This window comes from Osmia lignaria, chromosome 16, assembly GCF_051020975.1.
Source record: "Osmia lignaria lignaria isolate PbOS001 chromosome 16, iyOsmLign1, whole genome shotgun sequence".
NCBI lineage: Eukaryota > Metazoa > Arthropoda > Insecta > Hymenoptera > Megachilidae > Osmia > Osmia lignaria.
The window spans coordinates 5062295-5082803 of NC_135047.1; the positions used below are offsets into that span (position 1 = coordinate 5062295).

A 20509-nucleotide genomic window follows, 5' to 3' on the forward strand; every position below is an offset into this window, starting at 1 on the left:
TGGATCGTTATCCCGTTGTAAAGTAAAATAACGTGCAAGTATATGCAATATGCATAGTCTGTAAAAAAGTTTGGCGATCCTGAAGCTTTGAACGTGTCGCGTACGCTTCTTGAGATATGGCACTGTTACCGCGCTAACGTCGTGAAATATACATACCACTTTAAGCGGTGTTAACTCGAAACTTGAAAGTATTTAAAAATTCTGTCGCTTTGAACGTAATACGATGACGGAAACAAGGGTCGTTCCATACATCAGCACGAATGAAACGCGCATCCGGTATGTGGAAAAACTTGGTACGCTCTTTTTAATTCGTTTCACACGAATCGCGACCGAAATCGATGTAAAAAGGATTTTATAGAATTTGATAAACGTTATAGAAATGATAAAATATTGGAAAATAATCAATATAGTGAAATAAAATTGCTTTTTACAAATTTTCTTTCGCACCGATTGAAATTGGTTTTGTAATTTATTTATTAACAAAACGATTACAATACGTGCGATTAAATAATTTATTTTATTAAAGTATTGAACTCTAATAAAATTGAAATACTAACAAAAGCAACAATTTCGTTTCGCGATATGTAAATTAATTTTTCTGAGATTCCATTACCCTTGGGAGGACAATTGACCCCATCACCCCCTCTAGATCTCCCTGTGCAATGGAGAAACGAATAATTTCATTTTCCATACACACTGTTCCTGTCCAACGATAAACTAGCAATATATGACGAAGGTAAATCCACGACGAGAGGCAAAAAAAAAAAAAGAAAAATATAAAGATTCATTGTTTCAGAGTATTCTTGTTACTTTTTAATATGTAAATCGTTCGAGAGCAGCACGAGTGCACCGTCGCTTTTAGATCGCTTTTTTCCCCCCCGACCTTTTCACCGATGCCGTACGAAACGAAAGCAATTTGTTATAAATCAAACGCGTTCCGTGTTTCGAATGCATACGGGACACGTGAAAACGGACGGAAAAACCGTCTTTCCTTTTTAAGACGCTTTAGAATAAAAGCTTCTTGTGCTTGAAGAAAAATCAGAAATAAGAGACAACCGAATACAAACGAATGCATACAAATTCGAGTTTCACCCCTGAAATTCAATGTTTCCTTTTCTTTTTTTTTCCATAGGAGGACCTGAAACCTCGCAAGGATGCGGGACCGGCTATCGTGGTACATGGTCTTTTTGATCCTGCCGACAATCCTCTTGGCCAGGTCGCTCGATAAAGGTAAATAATTTTCTCGGGGCATTTAACCCGACCCATCCTGGATACAAGGATTTTCCCATCCTGGATACAACGTCTTCTGAACGTACCGGTGTAATTCCTACCCTGGCAGTTTTAATTTGAAAAAATGACTTTATACCGAAACGTGACGATCGTAATTGGATTAAGAATTTCATCGACATACGGAATATCCTTATTTCCGTTTTGGAAGAACTGCTTCGTTTGAAAGAATTTAATTACATTTTAACTACCCTTATTTCCTTTTTAATATTGAAAATTTTGAAATATTTTCTTTTCCAACCTCGTCAAATAAATATATAGTACATCTAGATGTACATACTAGAAGTCCTAGAAAGATTTGCAGCAGTAATAAAAATGACCACTGTTACAAACGTGTTGGTCACATGCAAGCCACCCCGTGCACATAAGAAATAACGAAAAAGGGTCAGGTACACTCATAAACTGAAATTTCCATTCGAATAGTAACATATCGCTGCGAGCTGACTGGAATTTAGTGCTGCATACTTTACTGTAAATTACAGTTTGAAGAAGAAATAAATCAGACGAAATTTCAAGAATCATTAAACAACCACCGAGGAAATGTTTAATTCAATAATCTTCAAAATACATAAATTGTTAATTAGCGAATTTTTTAAACAACCAAATACCTTCATCGAAACCAAAGCCTCCGTCAAGTGCCACATTAACGTTTGCTCATTTAGCCGCGTTCTCTAGCCTCGAGGAGCGTCTGCACCGGAAATCCTTCGATGCAAGAAGCCCCCGAGTAAAGCGGTTGATTTTAATGCAATTAACTCTACATTAGACAAGGCCTTTGCTCGGTGTGCAATAAATAAATGCCGTGCCGCGACTGAAGGAGACACGCGAGGTCCTCTGGCAAAGGATTGAAAACTAAGAAGAGAAAAAACGCCGAAAAGCGCGGTAACCTCGCGAAAAGTCCCCTCTAGTGTGCACTTGCTCTCCCACTCAAAAGTGGCTGTGAATTGGGAATACTTAAAAAGGAAAGAAAAGAATACAATCCTGCCCAACTAACTGGTCGAAGTAAAGGTAGGAGCACCTTTTCCTCGTAGCCAGCCCCCCCTTTTCCCACCCTCCTTGCCCCTTACTGCTTCTTGTCTCGTTGTATAAGGTTTCACATTGTCTCGTGGAAACAAAAGGCAGGTAGCTTATGCCCTGCATTCAAAAGCTCGCAAAGTTCAGTCTCAAGTGCTTGTCTTTTGCCTAGACCCTTCCTCTCGCTGGCTTCTCTCTGTTTCTCAATTTTCTCTCTTTCCATTTACGGATTTCTCTATATTCAACCAGCGCACAACTACCTACCAGTTTTCCTTATTCTTCAGTATTCTCTTTGCCGAAGCTAGCCGGTTACTTTCAAATTGCCTTCCTTGTCTCCTTCGACTTGGCTATTCCTCTTCGCCGCGTTAAACTTCCCCCTCGCCGTCCTATCTTTGCACGTTAAACTTCTTCCCTCGCTTCCTGCTACCGTCGACCCACCCTTTCACTCCCTCTTTCATACCCCGTCAACCTAATTAATTAATATTAAGCGGGGAACTGTGTATTTTCTGTTTTGCCGACAATGTTACGGAATAATCCGACTACGAATAGGAAGCTTTCCCACGATATTCGCGTTAAAATTCCACGTATCTAAAATACCCGTTCGATGATTCCCTGGTTTAGGGACTTTAAAAGGCGTTCGTCTTCCTCTTTCAAAGAAACGGGAAGTTATCGAGTTAATAGAGTGCACACGTGTGTGCACGAGCCTTTCCTAACGAGGAATTATATCGCACGGAATCATCGATTCTTTTCCCTCGTTTCGAACTACCAGGAAATCAGTTCCCAGAGCTTTTTACGTCTCAACTTTTTATGTTACCTCGATACACGAAGATATCCCTCAGTTCCGAACAACAATCGTAACAAGGAATCAGAAACCATAAAAAAGTTCGAATAACAAAATTAGTAAAGCAATCCTCTTATAGCGCGAACGGAAGAGATCCAATTTCGAAAGCCCAGTTTGGTTACTACCAATCGCTTTTTGTTAAGGGAGTACACTATCCTGACAGTTTCAAAAAATCGAATTTCTTTTTCCTCTTTTTTTTCCTGCAAATTTCATGTGTATGGTGATATTTCAAAATTCGAACACCTGGCAAAATCACAAGGGTGGATAATGGAGGTTGCTACGAGGCAATTTAAAAAAGATAATTTCAACGAGTGGAATTCGAGTTTAAAAAATATTTTTATCGTGGTATGAGATAGGTATGAATGCAAGTTAGAATACTGCGACTTCCTTTATATTATTCTGAGAACTATGTCTTCTGACCTGGCTACCAGGAAATCTCAACTACGTATATGATTCCATTTAAATTTTATATGAAAATACTTTGCATAAGTATTCTACGAGATGAAATGTCAAAAGACATTGTTTGAAGTAACAGTAAAGTCCACCTTCTGCAACTAATAAATTATTTCAGACCGACGAGTACCTTACAGCATACCGTCGGATTGGAAGACCCTGTGGTTCAGCAATCTGGATGAGCTGCAAAGAGTGAACGATGCGAACGATAACAACACCGTCTCAAACGTCACGGTGCAGTTGGGAGGGACAGCCTTTTTGCATTGCAAAGTTCGCAATTTGGCCGAAAGAACGGTGTCCGACGCCGAGGTAAGAAGCCCCGTTATCGGCATCGTTCAACCGGAAATAGAACCCGGAGGGGGGAAACTGTACTTTATCACTGGCCACCCCAACGAACCCCGGGACAAGAAAGCGTTGATCAACGATTTGCCCGACTGTTTCCAGATATCCTGGATACGACGACGTGATTTCCACATCCTAACCAGCTCCATGTTCACGTACACGAACGACGAGCGGTTTCAGGTTTTGCATCCAGAGGGTTCCGACGATTGGACGCTTCAAATCAAGTACGTTCAAGAAAGAGACAACGGGACTTACGAGTGTCAGGTAATATAATTAATTATCCCTACTTTCCAAGAATATAAATTAAGATCTATTAACGCTACTGTTTCCTACGTAAATATTAATAAAGGAAAGGATGGTAATATGGCCCCCCACAGTTTTATATTTCTTATTGAAGTCTGAATCATAATTTAAATTGCTTTAAATTTTGTTTAAAGTGTAGGTAAACTAATAAAGTTATCTGTGATAAAATATGAAAATAAAAAAAAAAAAAATAATTTAACCGGATTCGATCTCGAGATGTTTCAGTTATGATATGAAAATCGCAAAGGTGACAAAGTACCAGCAAGGGGACCATAATACCATTTTTCTCCTTTATCAGTGGGTTTAGAAAATATAAAATAGTATATCTATCAATTTTGTAATAATTTCAGTAGGTATCTGTAATGTTTGGACATAGAATTCTTTTGAAAATGACTTTGGATATTAGGGTTTTTCTTGCATCCACCAGTACAATTATTTTAATCGGCCACTTTGAATAATTAATACTTAGCTACGGTTCGCGAGTGTTCCCGCGAAAATGGGCAAGACGTGTTTAATGCGGCTGCAATGTTTCGTAGTAGAACGCGCTCGAAACCCTTGGAAAGGGGTCGATTTTAATGGGAGACCGCACACGAACGGGGCGGGCAATGAGATTCGGTGCACCGGTTTCTCTGGTCTGTATACGTGCGAAAACAAATAAACAGAGGAATCTCTGTAAACTAGCTTCCAGAAGACGAGTTTTAGTGTTCGTTTTAACGCATTCGAAAGCAACCACCCTTCCTATACACCCAACACTACCAACCCCCTTTTTTGTAAAAAAAAAAAGTATAATGTAGATTTGCATTTGTGCATTAAGTTAACAATGTGTGAAAGAGGAGCAAAATAAATTAAATTAAATTCGGAAACCCTTAGGAAATAAATTTGGAAATTTGAAAAAGCGTTTGCTTAAATATTTTTTCAGGTCTCGAGAAGTACAGGGATACTATCACACTTTGTCAATCTAAACATAGTTATACCAGAAGCATTTATATTAGGGAGCGGCGAGCATCACGTCGATGTAGGATCCATTATAAATCTCGTATGCATAATAGAAAAGGTAAGAATCCATTTAAATCGTTGTTCATTTGTCTCGTGAAAATAAACAACGATTCCCCGGCGGTTCAGTAATGATTAATACCAGCGAGTTGAATTTTTCACGAATCAGATATAAATAACGAGACCAGATGATTCATGAATGCATTTAACGTGTACTTTCATTTAAATGTACAATCGCATTCGTATTTATGTTGACGCTGGAATTTTCTGTAAAACTTCCATTTCGTTTGTTTGCAGCAATGCGTATATTTGAACATGTTTAATTCGGTATTGCAATTTTTATTTGTTATAAACTGTACCTCAATTATCCGATTGATTTGATTTTAAAAAATATTTATCAAATTTTAATTAATCGGAAAATTGATATTAAAAGAATTTTCCAATTTTACTTGAAAAATTGTACGTGTATGAGTTACGCAAGGAGAAATACTTTGACGTAAAATCAATTTCTCCAGCACGAAACTTTCCTAACTCGCTTAAATGCAAATTGTTGCTTTCACAAACTGACCTAATAGAATGATTACTAGAGTTTGAAAAATAATAGCAACATCTATCACTGAAAAAACAAGGGATCTTATTCTGTACCCTATTTTCCACCCTTAAGTAAAATAACATTTGATACATGCAATTATTTCTTATTTGTTACTCAAATAAAAAGTGTTCAACTCTAATTAATATCCACGACGCGTGTGTATACCCTGTGGTTCCATTATGGACACCCCCAATTTTAGATGTTTACCTTCTCAGCAAAATATTAAAGTTATGGTAAGTTCGGAAAGTATAAATTTCGTGCTGTTAGATTGTTTGAAATACAATTACGTAAAATGAATTTTGTGTACTCTGTACACATGGTGGTCCAATAATCCCCCAATTTAGATCCAATTAAAAATCTAAGTTATTCGAAAACTAATTTACTTCAAGTTTACCTGAAACGCCTAATTTACTAAAATATTAAACAAGTATAATAAGTGTTCCAAACATCAATATCGGTTTCATTGAAACCGTGGTACACGTGATGAATACGTCCCGCACTATCCATCCGCTTAACGAAGGCACACATAGAAACGCACAGCTTGCAGTTCGTGCGAACATTCAATATACGGTCGCGAATGTACAGCGGGGAAAAAAAAAAAAGCTCTAGCGAAATAGGCGCAGCTTAGTCACGAATACAAGGAGTGGAAGTGCATTAAAGCTGCATTGCCGGCGTCGCTGCAAACTCGACACTATCGGGAAACGAAAATAAAGTGCGACGGTTCTTTTTTCTTCTCTCTCTCGCGACTCGTCTCGCGTATACGACTCGCGACAAAAAGGACACATCCGTGGCGTCTAATGCACGGCGAGAGTGGAAAATGCTGATCTAATAGGTTTCCAGCGGTTCGATACCGAGAAAATGCAGTTAAGAAATTCTTGCCAGACAAATTGATCGTATTAAATGCGGTACCAATATGGCTTCCGGGGGGGAGGGGGGGAGCGTGTTATGAGAAGACACCGGTATTCATAAATACGTCTTAGGTAATGAAAAATGCTGACACTATAAAAAGCTCTTTGTAAGCTTACTCACATTCGTCGAACTTCCGTGAAACCAGCTGACTCCAGCTCCAATTGTTTTCCATTGATCAGCGCTGCACAATCGCCACGGGTATCCATCATAGGAACACTGGTCACACTGAGCACAAAATACGTGTAAAATACTGCCCGCACAACAGAATTTCGTTAGATTGCTTGAACGAACGAACGACCGGCACGGTAGCGAGCCAAAATATGTCTAATCTATTCGTATACAAGTGACGCCACCGCGCTGCCGGTCGTGTTAATGTTTATAAGATTACACTTACCTGATATCATCGCCGGATCCTAATTCGATTTGAAACCGCGTGATACGCGCGTATGTCTATTAAACATAACACTTTCAGGAACTTGTCTCAAGTTTTTCAGGCTCTGGACATAGAAATGAAAATAAAAACATTATTATTTTTTATTTTTTTTAATGAATTTACTTACGAATTGAGAATTTATAATTACCCTTCATATCTAACACTACTGAAATAAAGATCCTTCTTATTAATTTTCTTACGGTGAACAGTTATATTTGTCCATTTCAGAGTCCGACACCGCCGCAATATGTCTTCTGGTATCATAATAATCGAATGATAAATTATGACACTACGCGAGGCAGCGTAACCGTACAAACTGATCCCAGCTCGACTCAAAGTCGGCTGACGATTCACCAAGCAGTGGAAACGGACACTGGCAATTATACGTGCAGCGCCTCGAATACCAAGCCAGCATCCATCTATGTCTTTGTCACAGAAGGTAAAAAACACCTTGCTCAATTTCATTACTTCTTACGTTCTAAATACTACCTCTGATCATGAGAAAAAGTTTCTAATCCAAAGTGATAAAATTTTTGAAGTATTGGCAAGGTATCGGTATTTTTAATTAACCGACTTCAAAAAAGGAGAAAGTTATTCAATTCGATTTTTTTTTTTATTAATCACATATTTGTATCGGTACAAGTAAGTACAAGAACTTACTATTGATTTATCTGTACTGGAAAGGCCCCTTCAGTCCACTCCTCCATCCGCTCACCATCCCCTCGCCATTCGCTCGACGACCCATCTCTGCCTCGGCCAGTCACCTAAAAATTAATTACTTATGTAGTTGTTTTAAATGTTTCAGGTGACAAAATGGCAGCCATACAGCGCCGTAAAACATCGGCCGCAGAGAAAAATTTCTGTGAATTGCTAGTACTACTTGTCACCATTGCGATAGAGGTCGTTTTAACGCGATAAGCGTTTCTCTTCGATATGTCCATAATTATTATACCGTTACTTCCGTTTGTGATAGATAGGCTACTATTCTGCGATTTTAACCCTCTATTCACTCTCCTTCTTTCCCTTTAAATGCCTGAACATCGACATTATCATACGTGACTTCTCGTTTCCTTCTATCTCTTCAGTTCTTCCTCATCATTTTTTATCTTCAACGCTCCCGCCCGTATCATCTCTGTAATTTCACTTTCCTTTACCACGTTTTATTGGCTGTTTAACATAATTCTTATACCTCCCTTTATCATGTTTTTCTCATTGTAACTTCGCTTTTTATTTTCAATCTTGTCGCCGAGGTTGCCGCCGGCTGAATTATTTCAACATACGAGATTTTCATGGTAGATTGTTCTGCGTGTTCTGGATCCACATCGTTACGTGCGCCTGAAATTGTAGATATATTAGTGGTTAATTGGACAGTTTCTCTCTCTCTTTCTCTTTCTCTCACCTCTCTTTCACCCTCCACCTTCACCCTCCATCAGTAATCAATTTCTAACCGAAAGACGAATTGAAAAAAATTTTAATTGGATAGAAAGAACGTTTGAATTTTTATCCCAAGAACTAAATAATAAAGCAATACCTATAAGCATTATTGTCTAAATGTACAAAATAAGAAGACATTTTTTTTCTCGCTCTCATCCTTTTTTTAAATTATCGAAAAGACGAAACAATAATGATCTTTACATCGACATCTTTGCAAAACCGGCGGCAAATTGTTTCTCGGTTAAAAATCTAACGCAACGTCTTTTAGAAGCAATACTGATATACATACACATATGTACTGCGTGTACCATCGGTGGTCGCGTTTGCTCTCTTTGAACTAGCAATAAACTTCGAATCGGTTTTGATAGTCGTCTGAGCAACAATTCTATGTCGTGGCAATTTTCCCAAAGTTTTGCTTTCATTCAGCCCCGCGAGATACGGAAACAGACAGGGGCGTGCGTGAATCAAAGTTTGAAATTGATAGTGTTGCCAAGTATCGCCTCGAATTTCCAAAAGTTCGCGTATATCCTTTGCTAACCCTCGGCCCTACCACCATGATTCTCGTATCTTCTCCTATAATTAATCACCACTTAGGAGGTTTCAGTTCCATTTTATCGACTTCGATTCCGAACCGACTTTAGTAGTTTCAAGCGTGCAAAACCTTAGATCAATACTCCGCGCACACGCCGTTATTATTGTTCGCGACGATTTATTTAAAAAAAAGGAAGAAAAAAAATTGTGAATTATCTCGTTAATCGATAAGAGCCGAGGGTAAGACAGATTCCGATTTCATTTAACCAACGTTTCGTCTGCATTTGCCTCGGGATTATTTTTCAAAATCAAATACAGATTTTACATATCGTAAGTGAATATTCTTTGATTAACATTTTTTATTAAACGTAACATAGAATTTTAAAACGAAAGAGAAAAAAAAAGTAATGAAAAGCGAAGAACTTGAAATGCGGACGAAAAGTTACAACAGGGATCAAATAACAAATATTGTATCTAGAAGAGTACGTAGTTCTCGAGTTTGATAAAATCCAGAAATAGCGAAGAAAAAAGAAACTGCCATATATTGTTTCAAATAAGACATTCGAGATAAGTTTGAATTTTACAATTCCTCGAAATAAGCCTGCGTACAGTTAAGTAGAAGCTTTCGAAAAATGTGTACAATGCGTTTGGTCTTATTACACGTAACAACTCACGTGAAATATAATCGCGTGACAGCGGTATCGATTAAAGGGAAAAAGTAGACGATGAACGAGAATAAGAAAAAGCATGATAAAAGAAGTCACGACACACCAGCTTATTTCGGATCGATTCGTTAGCTCGCTTTTTTATTTTCTCTTCCTTTCTTTACATTGTTAATTCATCGTCGCACGGAACCCTTTGCGGAAAGCACCCTTCCTAAATACTTTCCCCAGTGGCGCGAGCATAATCAACTAGAGGGGATCAAGAAATTTCGAAAATATTCCGAGACTTTTAATTTTTTATAGAACGGTCAACTGACCCTTCTGGACCTCCCTAATTGCGCCACTATACTACCCCTTCAAATTTTTGTCACGTAACACACCGAAATACGGTACGAAAGAGAATAGTAAATCGTAGGTATTTAATAATTCATGATTCACGATTTATTAAAGAAACAATTAGTCTAACATAGGGAAGAGAAACGCGTTAAGAGGGTAATCGAAAAGAACGATCCACTCTTGAAGATTCTTGTATACCACTTGAGTTTCTCGAGTACCAAGGTAATCATACAAGAGAAAGAGAGAGATAATAAACCTATCAACAATTTGATCTCTTTCAGGATAAGCAACAAGTTAAATAGAAACGTAAGATCCGTAGGATAATAGATAATAAGACTTTAATACTCGAAAAGAAATTCGATCAGCGACGCGTTCTGCGTGTAATATCTCAACATCGATTAATAGTAATATCTGCCATAGAAAATCTCTGTGTATTTCCGCGTCACGCGTGCATTTCTCTCCGATCTAACATCTCTGTAAATTAATTAATTTTCAATGCGTCAAATTTATACGTCGACCCCTTGGTTTCGATTATACTTTAATTTGTAGTCGTAAAGATCTCAACACGTAGACGTTAAAATAACTCGAATGACGAAAGATAAATTTGGTACGTTGCTTAACGTTCGCCCGCCTTTTTACGAATTTTGTGCCCTTACTTCGAACAATTATTCGCAAGATCCGTTGAAATCGAATTTTAATAAAAATCCACAATTGAAATATCGACTGTTTGGTGTCTGTATTATGCTCTGTCGTATTCTCATCAACCATATAGCGAACAAAAAGAAAAAGGGGAAAGAAAATAAGAACGGAAGGAAAGAAGTGAAGAAACGTCTAGAAGTAAAAATCTTGAACCACGTAGCAATTATATCTTCGTTAAGGTCTCGATGACAATATTTTTTAGTTCCGTAAACACACCGAAAAATGAAAAAAAATAAATAAATAAATAAAAAAACTGCTATACACGCGCGTGTAATTTACACACACACGTGCGTGCGTGGTTGCATGCGTGTAATATATAAGTCTGATTATTATTATAAAGACCAATTACGTCGTCCTAATTATAAACAAACTGCTCGTCTGTAGATGGTTCACGATTAAAAAAAAAAATAAGAAACTGGGTTGCGTGTTTAACAATGGCATGTATGTATATTTACTTCGTCAAAAAGAGAATTTAGACGAGATGACAGACGTTTATTATCGATCAAACGTTCGTCGTTAAAATTTCTTTGTAATGTGAAGATATAAGAACGTATATACAAGAACACGTATACGTAAAACATGAAAAAGAAAAATTCAATTCGTATCGCCTCTATTTGCTTCCCTTCGAAATCAGTTGTCGCAACAACCCCTAAACCATCTTATTAGAATCATTTGAATGGAGATACTCGTTTGCGACATTATCGTCGTGTCGTACGTGCGAAATTGGTTTTACTCGATCGTATCAATGAAGCCAAGTAAAGCCGATCAAATAAACTTACACGAGTTAAAACGTCCGGAGAGGCTCTGTTCGCGATAAAACGATATTTCCAAGTTTCCAATCGGCTTTACTTCTCTTTTTTGTCATGTTTAACCGCTAAAAACAATCCTTCAGAACTGTCCTTGTGATCTGACGAAACGCACCAAAGGTGAGTTCGTTGAAAAAAAAAAAATAAAAAAAAAAAATCTACACGAATTTCAATAAAGCTGCAGAGTCTTTAGCCGATGCATTCTAACGTTCATTACGACGGGGAAGTTTGTTAACTTCTTAATGATCCTTGGATCCCTTACGTTTTATTTCAATCAAGGATAAATGGGAACTGATTCAACTGAATACACTTATCAGTTCTGATTGTGCTTTTTTTTTAGGTAAAGGATATGGATTGATAAATATAACGGGTAGAGAGATTCTATGTTTCAATTATAACATTAATCCCGCACCCCTTTTTGGACTCTCCCTTCCTGCACCCTAATTGGGAACACGGGCCTTCTTGGCTTAAGAACACCTGCATTATCCTACAGGACGAGAAAAGGTGAGCCCATTATTTCTTCTTTACACGAACACGCAATGTATGTTTGTTCGCGGGAAATCGGGTGTTTAACTTCCAAAGTAATTGCATTAGCGTTACGATTAAACGGAAGGATCGTTCGAAGGAAAGTTTAATGGTACGATGATCGTGATAGGAAAAATAAAGGTTTAATTACATACTTTTGCTTGTGTTTCTTTTTTCAGTGTTGGGTCCAAAGGGTGATGATCACTCCCAAGAGTTATGGAATCCTAAAAACAAATAATTTATATTAGAGAATGAAATTACTTTCGCTGGTATTTTAATTTCATTAAATTTTTATACCCTGTATATCTTTTTTAATTTTAATAAAATAGATGATTTAATCATACATACTGTTTTTGCTTATTTTTTAATATTTTATCCTTCCTCAGACTCCTGATTCTACCTGCTTTTTCTTCAATATTCGTTCATGAAATCGTATGAATTCCTCCTATCTCGTCTTTCAATTTATAAAATACAAAATATTTCATGTTACTCCACAATTTAATGATCACTTCGTCGTAATACTGTTCAACTTTCCAGCGAAGAAAAGATCTTGTAACACAACGAACCAAAAACGAATTGTTTTTTATGGAAATATTAAATACCTTTCATCTGTACCAGTTTTCCTTATCAAGAAATTAACGATCGATGAGGATCGTGTCATAATACAAAAATAAAATTGACGTGTGTCTGGATATTCGCTAAAAATATGAATAAAAATGATTAATTTATGTTTAGGCACAATATATAATACAAAACCTAAATCTACGTTAACTTTCTTAAATGAAAAGTTGTCGTTAAAAACAAAAATTATTGAATTAGATCATCGCTCGTTTGGTAATTATGGTGATCTGTATTATTGAAATTAAAAAATATTTCAGTTCTAAGAACAGATTGCAAAAATAAATTTTTATAAAAATCATAATTCAAATATCATTTGTATGAGAGCATGAGATAAAGAACATTCAAAGAACTCAAATTATGTCTAAAAAAATATCATTCAATGTATAATAGTAAATTTAATAAGTAGAATAAAATTCTTTGTTATAACTATAATCGTCATAAACTTGCGAAACAAGAAAGCAAATAAAAAAACATAGAAGTCTATTAAACAAAATTAAAGTATGAGTATTTAAAGAAAGGTATCTACAGAACATGTCATTAATGTCTATATAGGAAAATTATTAATGTATGATGATAAATGGATTTGAAAGTGATTAATAATATAATCTTTTTCAATTTACACAATATAAGATTTAATTTTAAAATAGGATGGTATAAGAACATTTTAAATGAATCCTTGAAAATTAAATAACCAAGTTCTGTTTAATAATTAACTTTGATGAATATCTGCGATCATGTACGATAGAGAATAGTATATTTCAAATGAATAAAAAATAACATAAACCTTTGTCTATACAAACATCTATGTTATGTCATTTGAATTGCTTTTGTTTCTTTTCATTATCTTTGGCAAGCTTTGAATAATTTTTTTGGTAAATATGCAAATCGCACTCATACAATCAGATTACACGTAATCGTTTAAATTTAAGGTCCCTTTTCTTATCATACAATTTATTGAACAAACAAAATATTGTAAATTGAATTAACATTATATAACACTAATTTATCTGTAAAAATCTTAAAAGTTAATGTATGTATATATATATACTAATTTATATATAAAACCTTTGTGTTGAAGAATTTTTAAAAACAAAATTATTCGAAATAATATTGCTTTTATCATTATACAGTAGATTTCACTGTTCACATTAACTGAATGCACCAGCAGCCCTTCCTTTTTTTTTTGTTTTTAACAACAACAAAATTTTGTATGTGTATACGTACACGTATACATGGAATCATTATGTACAGGACGTTTCATAAGATGTGATAAATTTTGGAAATAAAAGATTCTTGAAGTGATTGTATTTATACTTTACCGTAGTAGTTATTATCTATAATCAATTACTGATGAAATTATAAAATATTACGCATCAATATAGTTATAATACATTTACAGTTTTAATGTTTTCCATAATTTTCGATATTTCCTATATACATGATTATCCTAATATTTATTAAATATTCACAATGTATTTTACCATTATTTATATTAATCAACAATTAATTTTATAAAACTTTCAACTTTTTGCAATTATTACTTTGTTTTTGTATTTTTCAAAAAATATACCCATAGTTTTACGTTAGCTTATTTCTACATTATGAATCTCTTATTTCCTGAATGTAACACATATTAAAAAAACACCTTGCAATACTCATGGTGTACATACGTAGAATATAAAGAATCTTTCAACTTGTAACAAATTAAACTTACGGAAAATTTCGACAAGAGGTATTATCTATTATATAATTCTGAATTAAGTGTTTCCTTAAAAAATTTTTATAAAAAAGATAACTATTTTCTAAGCACAAAGAATTATTATAACATTTACATACAGTTTGAAAATACTAAACATTAATTACTTTTATATGGAGCACTTTTACAGTTAATAATACCTTTATCGAGGTAATATAAATCTAGATAACAAAAAATATATATATTTTACAGTACGATTACATTACTATAATTTTAAATAGATTGTAATCTTCGTACAGATTACATGGTAATCTTTACCATGAGAGTTATTAAACTGGATCACTCTTCTCGTAAAACTGATAAACATTTTTTGAGCAATTCCGCATGTGCCTACAAGCAAAATAAATCAAATATTTTCTTCATCCATATTCTTTTTAATCTTAATGATTTAAAAAAAAAAAAATAATTCTTACTTTTGCATGTTTTATTTCTAGTTCGGTTAATTCAATTAGGTTCTTTCTAAATGCAGTTACTCTTCTTGTTTTGAAATCCATTAACTCTGTAAGAAAAATGAAAATATAATTTATGTTAACCGGTAACAAAGTTAAATGAATTTATAAAATGGTAGTAATAACCTTCTTTTCCCTTCTCCGACATTTGTTCAAATTTCTCGCATGCTTCCGTTTGAGCTTGTTCCGCCTGAATGAACAAAAATAAAAAGCAATTTCGAATTTTATTTAAATATATAACACAATTAAAGTTTAACTGAATATTTAGTACAATGTAAAGTTTCCTTGCACACGTAACTTCTGAGTTCCTTATTAAAAATTCCAATATAAACACGTAAAAATACATGCAAATTCTGCTCATGCATATTCAACGTAATGACGATTCACAGCATAATCACTAATTATGATTTAGTATATTTTTTCCTCGGAAAAAAATCTATTTTAATGATGCGATAATATTCTAACGCTGTTTATGAACATAAATTCTTAATAACTATGTAATTCATAAAATAAAATAATTATCGTTACATACGCCGTATACATATGCACCATTTTAAATTTTCCATGTTATCATTTTTGTATAAATTTGTTTAGAAACTAAAATTGGTATTAAAATTATTATGCACTACTGCAAGGCGGCAAGCATACAAATGGGGAAAAAACACACCTCAGCCACCTCCACTGCCTTGATGAGCAAAAAAATTGAAGTTTTGATTAGATACTCATTGAACACTGTATAATATATACAGGATGTTTCAAAAAAGATATACGCCATCAAAACTACAACTCTCTAAGAAAAAATTGAAAATTGCTTTGAGTCTTGAGAAACAAGGGAAACCGGAAGAACGGGGAGAACCAAGAAGAGCCTAAGCTAGAACTTCCTGTCCTTGACATCAAATCAAATAAAAAATTTACAGTTTTCATGGTGTAAGTTTATGTTGAAACACTCGGTATATACGTATACTGTATATGATATCTTTAATACATAAGGATGTATGATTTTATGTAATTATGATTATGGTTTTTTTTCTTATGGGTTTTTATATTTCACACAAGTATATCTAAAGGAATATACTTACAGCATGAACATCTTTATTTTTGGCACGAGCTTTTTCAAGAGCACGATTTGCTGATTCATATGCGTGTAAAGCTTTCAACCTTCTAAACAAAAGCCGTTTAGCTGCAGCTGTATCCCTCATATAGTAACGAAGAGTGTCTGACAATTTTAAATCTTCATCAGATGCTACCCGACCTTCAACTTTCTATTACATTGTAACATTCCAAACATCAATATGAATCATCAACATGAATAATACGATTAAAAAGGATTAAAATTAAAAGTCTTACCCTTAATTTTTCAAATGTTTCGGCAATTTTTGTTAAAAATCTTTCTAATTTACCGGTATCGGTTGTAGCTAGTTGTAAAAGATTCGTAGAGATTTTTATGTACGAATCTGCTACATCTTTATGTTTGCCGGTTTGCCGATCTGCCCGAGCTGTTGCTTCTTTTAAATTATGATGATAAGTTTGCAAAAACGACATTTCCTGATCAAAGAAATCATTCACATCTTTAACAGTTGCTGACAAGTAGTATTCATCAGTGGTAGTAGAGAAAGATTTGACTAAGCCACCAAACATTTCCATTTTATTTTTTCCTAAAATAAAGTAGGAATACTTGTTATGTACCTTACCAATAAGTAACTTAGTTAAGAAAAATACAGAAGTGTTAAAGCAACAATCAAAATCTTTACCTCTCACACAAAGATCTTGATCATACTCTAAAAATACTCTTAAATTATGATCATTTCGAAAAACTGGATGATGTGCTAATCTAGTTAAAAACATTTCATGCATAGCAACAGTTTTCTTAAATGTAGCCAAATACTCACTGTAAGAAAAATTATATAAATTTATATTTTTATCAGTATAAACAGGTACTAATATTTTAATCTGTTTCAAGATTTCTATACAAGACTTACGCTTCCAATTCTTGTTTCATCTTATTAAATTCTTCACGAGTCATGTTACCCTCACCCTCTCCAAGTTTCTGTAATTTCTCACGGGATGCATCAAAATCTGGTCTTGGTGGACAAGGAGGAATCTAAAAATATATATTTTTTCTGTACTCTACTTAGTACTACAATTGTATAATTGTGATATATTCAAACATGAACAAAAGAAGATGGCATACAATGTAACCAGCATATTCCTCATTTTCTTCAAATCTATCATGTAACCATACAAATTCTTCATGTTGCCTTACAACTAAGTTATCTGGTTTTTGAAATTCTGGTAGTGTGGTTTTTGTATGTACTGTGAATTTTACTTTATCCTTTTCACTAAGAGCATCTGAAATATCCACTTGTAATGACTTATCAGAGAGGTCTACATTGTCAGCATGAATTGTCTGCAAATATAAATAATTAGAATTAATTAATATAATCACAAAGTACAAATAGAAATGACAAATACGGAACCGCTAAGTTTCAAGGAAATATTATCATTTTAGAATTGAAAAAAGAAATGAAAAGATAACTGATGTTAAGTACCTTTTTAGAAGGAACATTATTTAAAATGTCGGCAGTATCACATATGCCGTCCTGAAACATTTTCTTGAATTAAAGTCTATACGCAGTAGATTTATAATACAATAGAATAAACTACACAGTATTAAATTCGTTAAGAAGGCAAATCGGTGGATAAGTGATAACAGGTTCCACCTACCATCATGGCGTCCAAGCGTCTATTTGACACGTTCTATCTTTCACCAATATATGATTGCACAATTTAAACCAATAATGGTTTAAATTTCCCACTTTTGAAATTAATATTATACGTAAAATAGAAACTGTTAATTTTGTACATATATCTTTTTCAGAATAATCACTAGTGAAAAACTTTCAGATGGTAAAACACGCTTCACCGAATCATAATGTGTCAGAATGCGGTATACTCAAAAACATATGTTGATAAATCAACTGTAAAGATAGAATTTGCAAAGAATAAGTAAAATAAAGTTTTGATAGACTTACAAAAACACTTCCCTAACATCTATCAAATACAGGAATAATTTATCATTAAATCCTTGTTGAAAAATATGAAAAATTCCTTCACCTGTATAATAATTTTTAAACTGTATAAGAAATAAATAAAATAACAGTATAATGATACATTAGTTTTCACAAATACATTTCTCACTTATTGAGCAGTCTTATATAACAATATTAATGAACAAGTATTTGCATCAATTTCTGATCTATCATACATATAACATACATAAATACATATGTGAACAGGTTTCTTCTATAGTCTATGTAACCCATATGATCGTCCATCTAATTGTCATTACAAATACATTAACTACAATCAATATTTTATTGTAGCTATATTTACTGTTTTGTAATTATTTTGCTGTAAGTTAAAAGCGTTAATGATACTTTACATTTTATACTTTCATCACAAGAAACACTGTACCATTGTAAATTTCCAACTCCTTTTAAACATGTTCAAATGAAACGTTAGTAAATTAATTTATTAGTATATAAATTGACTTAACTCTTTTTCATGCAATGTTATTGTATTGCCCACATATTAATACATATTTGTAACATTTATTTCTTTATTTATATAGGTTACAACAAAGAGTGAATAATATATTTACATACAGAACACCAGTACTTGTATTTTTCATTTTATCACATTTATTGTAAATGTGTAATTCTAATTAATTTTTAAATCTCAATTATAATCTCTGCAAGAATATGGCTTTATAAATATTTTTTTTAAGTTTTAGCAATGGCAGACCAATACGATAATTTATCTTGGAAAGGTAAGCTGATAAAAAATGTATTCTAATAGTTTGTAAGTTTTCAAGATTTATTAATCCTTTACATCTATAACTAGAAGTAAGAGACTTATTCAGAACATGGAGAGAAGACAATGAAAGAAGAAGTAAAGATGTAGTGGATTTATGGGAATCAAAATTAATGGAAAAAATTGATCAACTTGGCAATGAAAGTATGACAAAGTATTTTATAAGTATATAATAATATTAACTATACTTATAATGATTTTATATAACTTTTTTTTTATAGAGTATCTAGTTTTGGAACAAGTTTGTATGGCAGCATTGGATTGTTATCAGCTTTCCTTAGCAGAATGTTGCATTAAATTATTGAAGAGAGAATTTCCTAGTAGTTTAAGAGTTCATAAATATCATGCAATGCATTTGGAAGCCTTGGAAATGTAATGTTGATTTATAAGACTGATGTTATGTATTATATGTATATGTTCTACATAAGAAAATTCAAATACTTTATAGGTATAATGAAGCATTAGAAGTTTTGGAGACTATCATAAAAAGAGATGAAACTAATGCAGCACCAAGAAAACGTTATATAGCTATATTAAAAGCAAAAGGTCGAATACCAGAAGCTATTAAAGAGCTTACAGAATATTTGAAAAAGTTAGTATTAAAATGAAATATCATTGGTATTCAAAAGTCATAATTCAATCTGTTAATTACAGATTTATGAGTGATCAAGAAGCATGGCATGAATTATGTGATCTGTATTTACAAGAACAAGAATATTCTAAAGCTGCATTTTGTATGGAAGAACTTATTCTGCATAATCCACATAGTCATTTAATTTATCAAAGATATGCAGAAATAAAGTATTCTCAGGTAAGAAATAGTAAAAGTTTATTTGAAGCCTAAAATTTCATCATTGAATATTTACTTTTAGGGTGGATTTGAAAATATGGAGTTAGCAAAAGCATATTTCTGTCAGGCAGCCAAGTTAAATCCAAATAATATTAGAGCTTTATATGGTTTACTATTGGTAAGAACAAAATTTTACAAGTGTTTTAATTATACAATTCTAATGTAATTCTATTTTCAGGCATCAAATAACATTGCTACATCTCCTAAATGTCCTTCTTCTAAAAAGAAAGATGCAATAAAATTAAGTGAATGGGCAGCTAATCAAATTGAAGAACAATATAAGTCAAAAGTTTCAGATGAACATGTTGATGCAGTAGAAGGATTATTAGGACAATTACAACTTGATGCATAGGAACAGAAATTTGTATTTATGTGTATGTTTAAGTACTGTATCATATGTAAATGTACTATCCACCCTTCACAATATACATGTGTAATTTATTATATGTCAATTAGAAATTTTTACATAATTAATTCTTAATGGTGGAAGTAAACTTACACAGATACAGTGGTGTGGCGAAAGTTGGACATGATTCTTGGAAGTTGACCGTCGATATATCCACCAATTCATAAATCTGACTTTCGGTGTTACATATCTAAAATAAACAAATTTAACAACAAATCTTTGGAAAGTTGGCCTTTTGCGGTACCGAGCTGTAGTCAACTTCCGTAACACCGCTGTATATTAAATTATTTATTATGCAAAATACAGAAAAATGTACTTTGCTAGTTAATTAATTTGTTAATCAGAAAACAGGAATGAAAATTATAGAAAAATATAAGAACTATATTAATAGTTTCAT

At 33.5% G+C, this 20509-nt stretch overlaps 3 protein-coding genes and 1 long non-coding RNA gene across 12 annotated transcripts in view; 2 read left to right on the forward strand and 2 right to left on the reverse strand.

Moving 5' to 3' along the window:
• The window catches only part of LOC143306142 (uncharacterized), a 98043-nt gene extending 90591 nt beyond the window's left edge, over positions 1-7452 (reverse strand). The window contains exons 1-3 of the long non-coding RNA XR_013063575.1: positions 7313-7452; positions 7126-7228; positions 6852-6956 (exon numbers count right to left, since the gene is read on the reverse strand). This is a non-coding gene — a long non-coding RNA (uncharacterized LOC143306142). The remainder of the gene's footprint in view (positions 1-6851; positions 6957-7125; positions 7229-7312) is intronic.
• The window catches only part of dpr12 (defective proboscis extension response 12), a 63594-nt gene extending 55262 nt beyond the window's left edge, over positions 1-8332 (forward strand). For both annotated transcript variants that reach the window (XM_034316968.2, XM_034316967.2), the window contains exons 2-7: positions 1133-1230; positions 3711-3901; positions 4037-4198; positions 5157-5291; positions 7393-7603; positions 7970-8332. In XM_034316968.2, the coding sequence (XP_034172859.1) occupies positions 1155-1230; positions 3711-3901; positions 4037-4198; positions 5157-5291; positions 7393-7603; positions 7970-8082 (888 nt within the window). In that variant the 5' untranslated portion in view covers positions 1133-1154 and the 3' untranslated portion in view covers positions 8083-8332. The remainder of the gene's footprint in view (positions 1-1132; positions 1231-3710; positions 3902-4036; positions 4199-5156; positions 5292-7392; positions 7604-7969) is intronic.
• A 141-nt stretch (positions 8333-8473) lies between these two features.
• Snx6 (sorting nexin 6) lies at positions 8474-17932 on the reverse strand. Of its 4 annotated transcripts, XM_034316964.2 has the most exons (14): positions 17708-17932; positions 17533-17583; positions 17175-17390; positions 16963-17084; positions 16735-16871; positions 16331-16638; positions 16063-16245; positions 15110-15173; positions 14948-15033; positions 14793-14864; positions 12760-12855; positions 12506-12611; positions 12313-12381; positions 8474-8499 (listed from the first exon to the last, which is right to left on the reverse strand). In XM_034316964.2, exons 1-10 carry the CDS (start codon positions 17711-17713, stop codon positions 14814-14816), a joined length of 1224 nt encoding a protein of 407 aa, XP_034172855.1. In that variant the 5' UTR covers positions 17714-17932; the 3' UTR covers positions 8474-8499; positions 12313-12381; positions 12506-12611; positions 12760-12855; positions 14793-14813. The 4 variants fall into 4 exon arrangements, with proteins under 4 accessions (XP_034172855.1, XP_034172850.1, XP_034172854.1 ...); XM_034316959.2 differs by lacking the exon at positions 17708-17932 and having other exon boundaries at positions 17533-17701; XM_034316963.2 differs by lacking the exons at positions 8474-8499; positions 12313-12381; positions 12506-12611; positions 12760-12855; positions 17708-17932 and having other exon boundaries at positions 13468-14864; positions 17533-17701.
• On the forward strand, positions 17909-20504 carry LOC117600913 (ER membrane protein complex subunit 2). 5 transcript variants are annotated; one of them, XM_034316972.2, is made up of 8 exons: positions 17909-17989; positions 18771-18812; positions 18887-19000; positions 19078-19228; positions 19305-19448; positions 19511-19667; positions 19729-19824; positions 19885-20503. In XM_034316972.2, the coding sequence occupies exons 2-8, from the start codon at positions 18779-18781 to the stop codon at positions 20056-20058; spliced, it is 870 nt and encodes a 289-aa protein (XP_034172863.1). In that variant the 5' UTR covers positions 17909-17989; positions 18771-18778; the 3' UTR covers positions 20059-20503. The 5 variants fall into 5 exon arrangements, with proteins under 5 accessions (XP_034172863.1, XP_076548993.1, XP_034172861.1 ...); XM_076692878.1 differs by having other exon boundaries at positions 17912-17930; positions 19885-20504; XM_034316970.2 differs by lacking the exon at positions 17909-17989 and adding an exon at positions 18183-18500.
• The last annotated feature ends 5 nt before the right edge of the window (positions 20505-20509 follow it).

Bases quoted from the DNA above. Each gene is read 5' to 3' on its own strand.
- Snx6 (XM_034316959.2), bottom strand. From the start codon at position 17,592: ATGTTTCAGGACGGCATATGTGATACTGCCGACATTTTAAATAATGTT. The intron at 16,639-16,734 runs GTAAAGATTTTG...ACTTTATTTTAG, and splicing joins TCAAGATCTTTGTGTGAGAG to GAAAAAATAAAATGGAAATG. The intron at 15,174-16,062 runs GTAAGTATATTC...TTGTTCATTCAG, and splicing joins AAAATAAAGATGTTCATGCT to GCGGAACAAGCTCAAACGGA.
- LOC117600913 (XM_034316970.2), top strand. The intron at 19,001-19,077 runs GTATGACAAAGT...TTTTTTTTATAG, and splicing joins TGATCAACTTGGCAATGAAA to AGTATCTAGTTTTGGAACAA. The intron at 19,229-19,304 runs GTAATGTTGATT...AATACTTTATAG, and splicing joins CATTTGGAAGCCTTGGAAAT to GTATAATGAAGCATTAGAAG.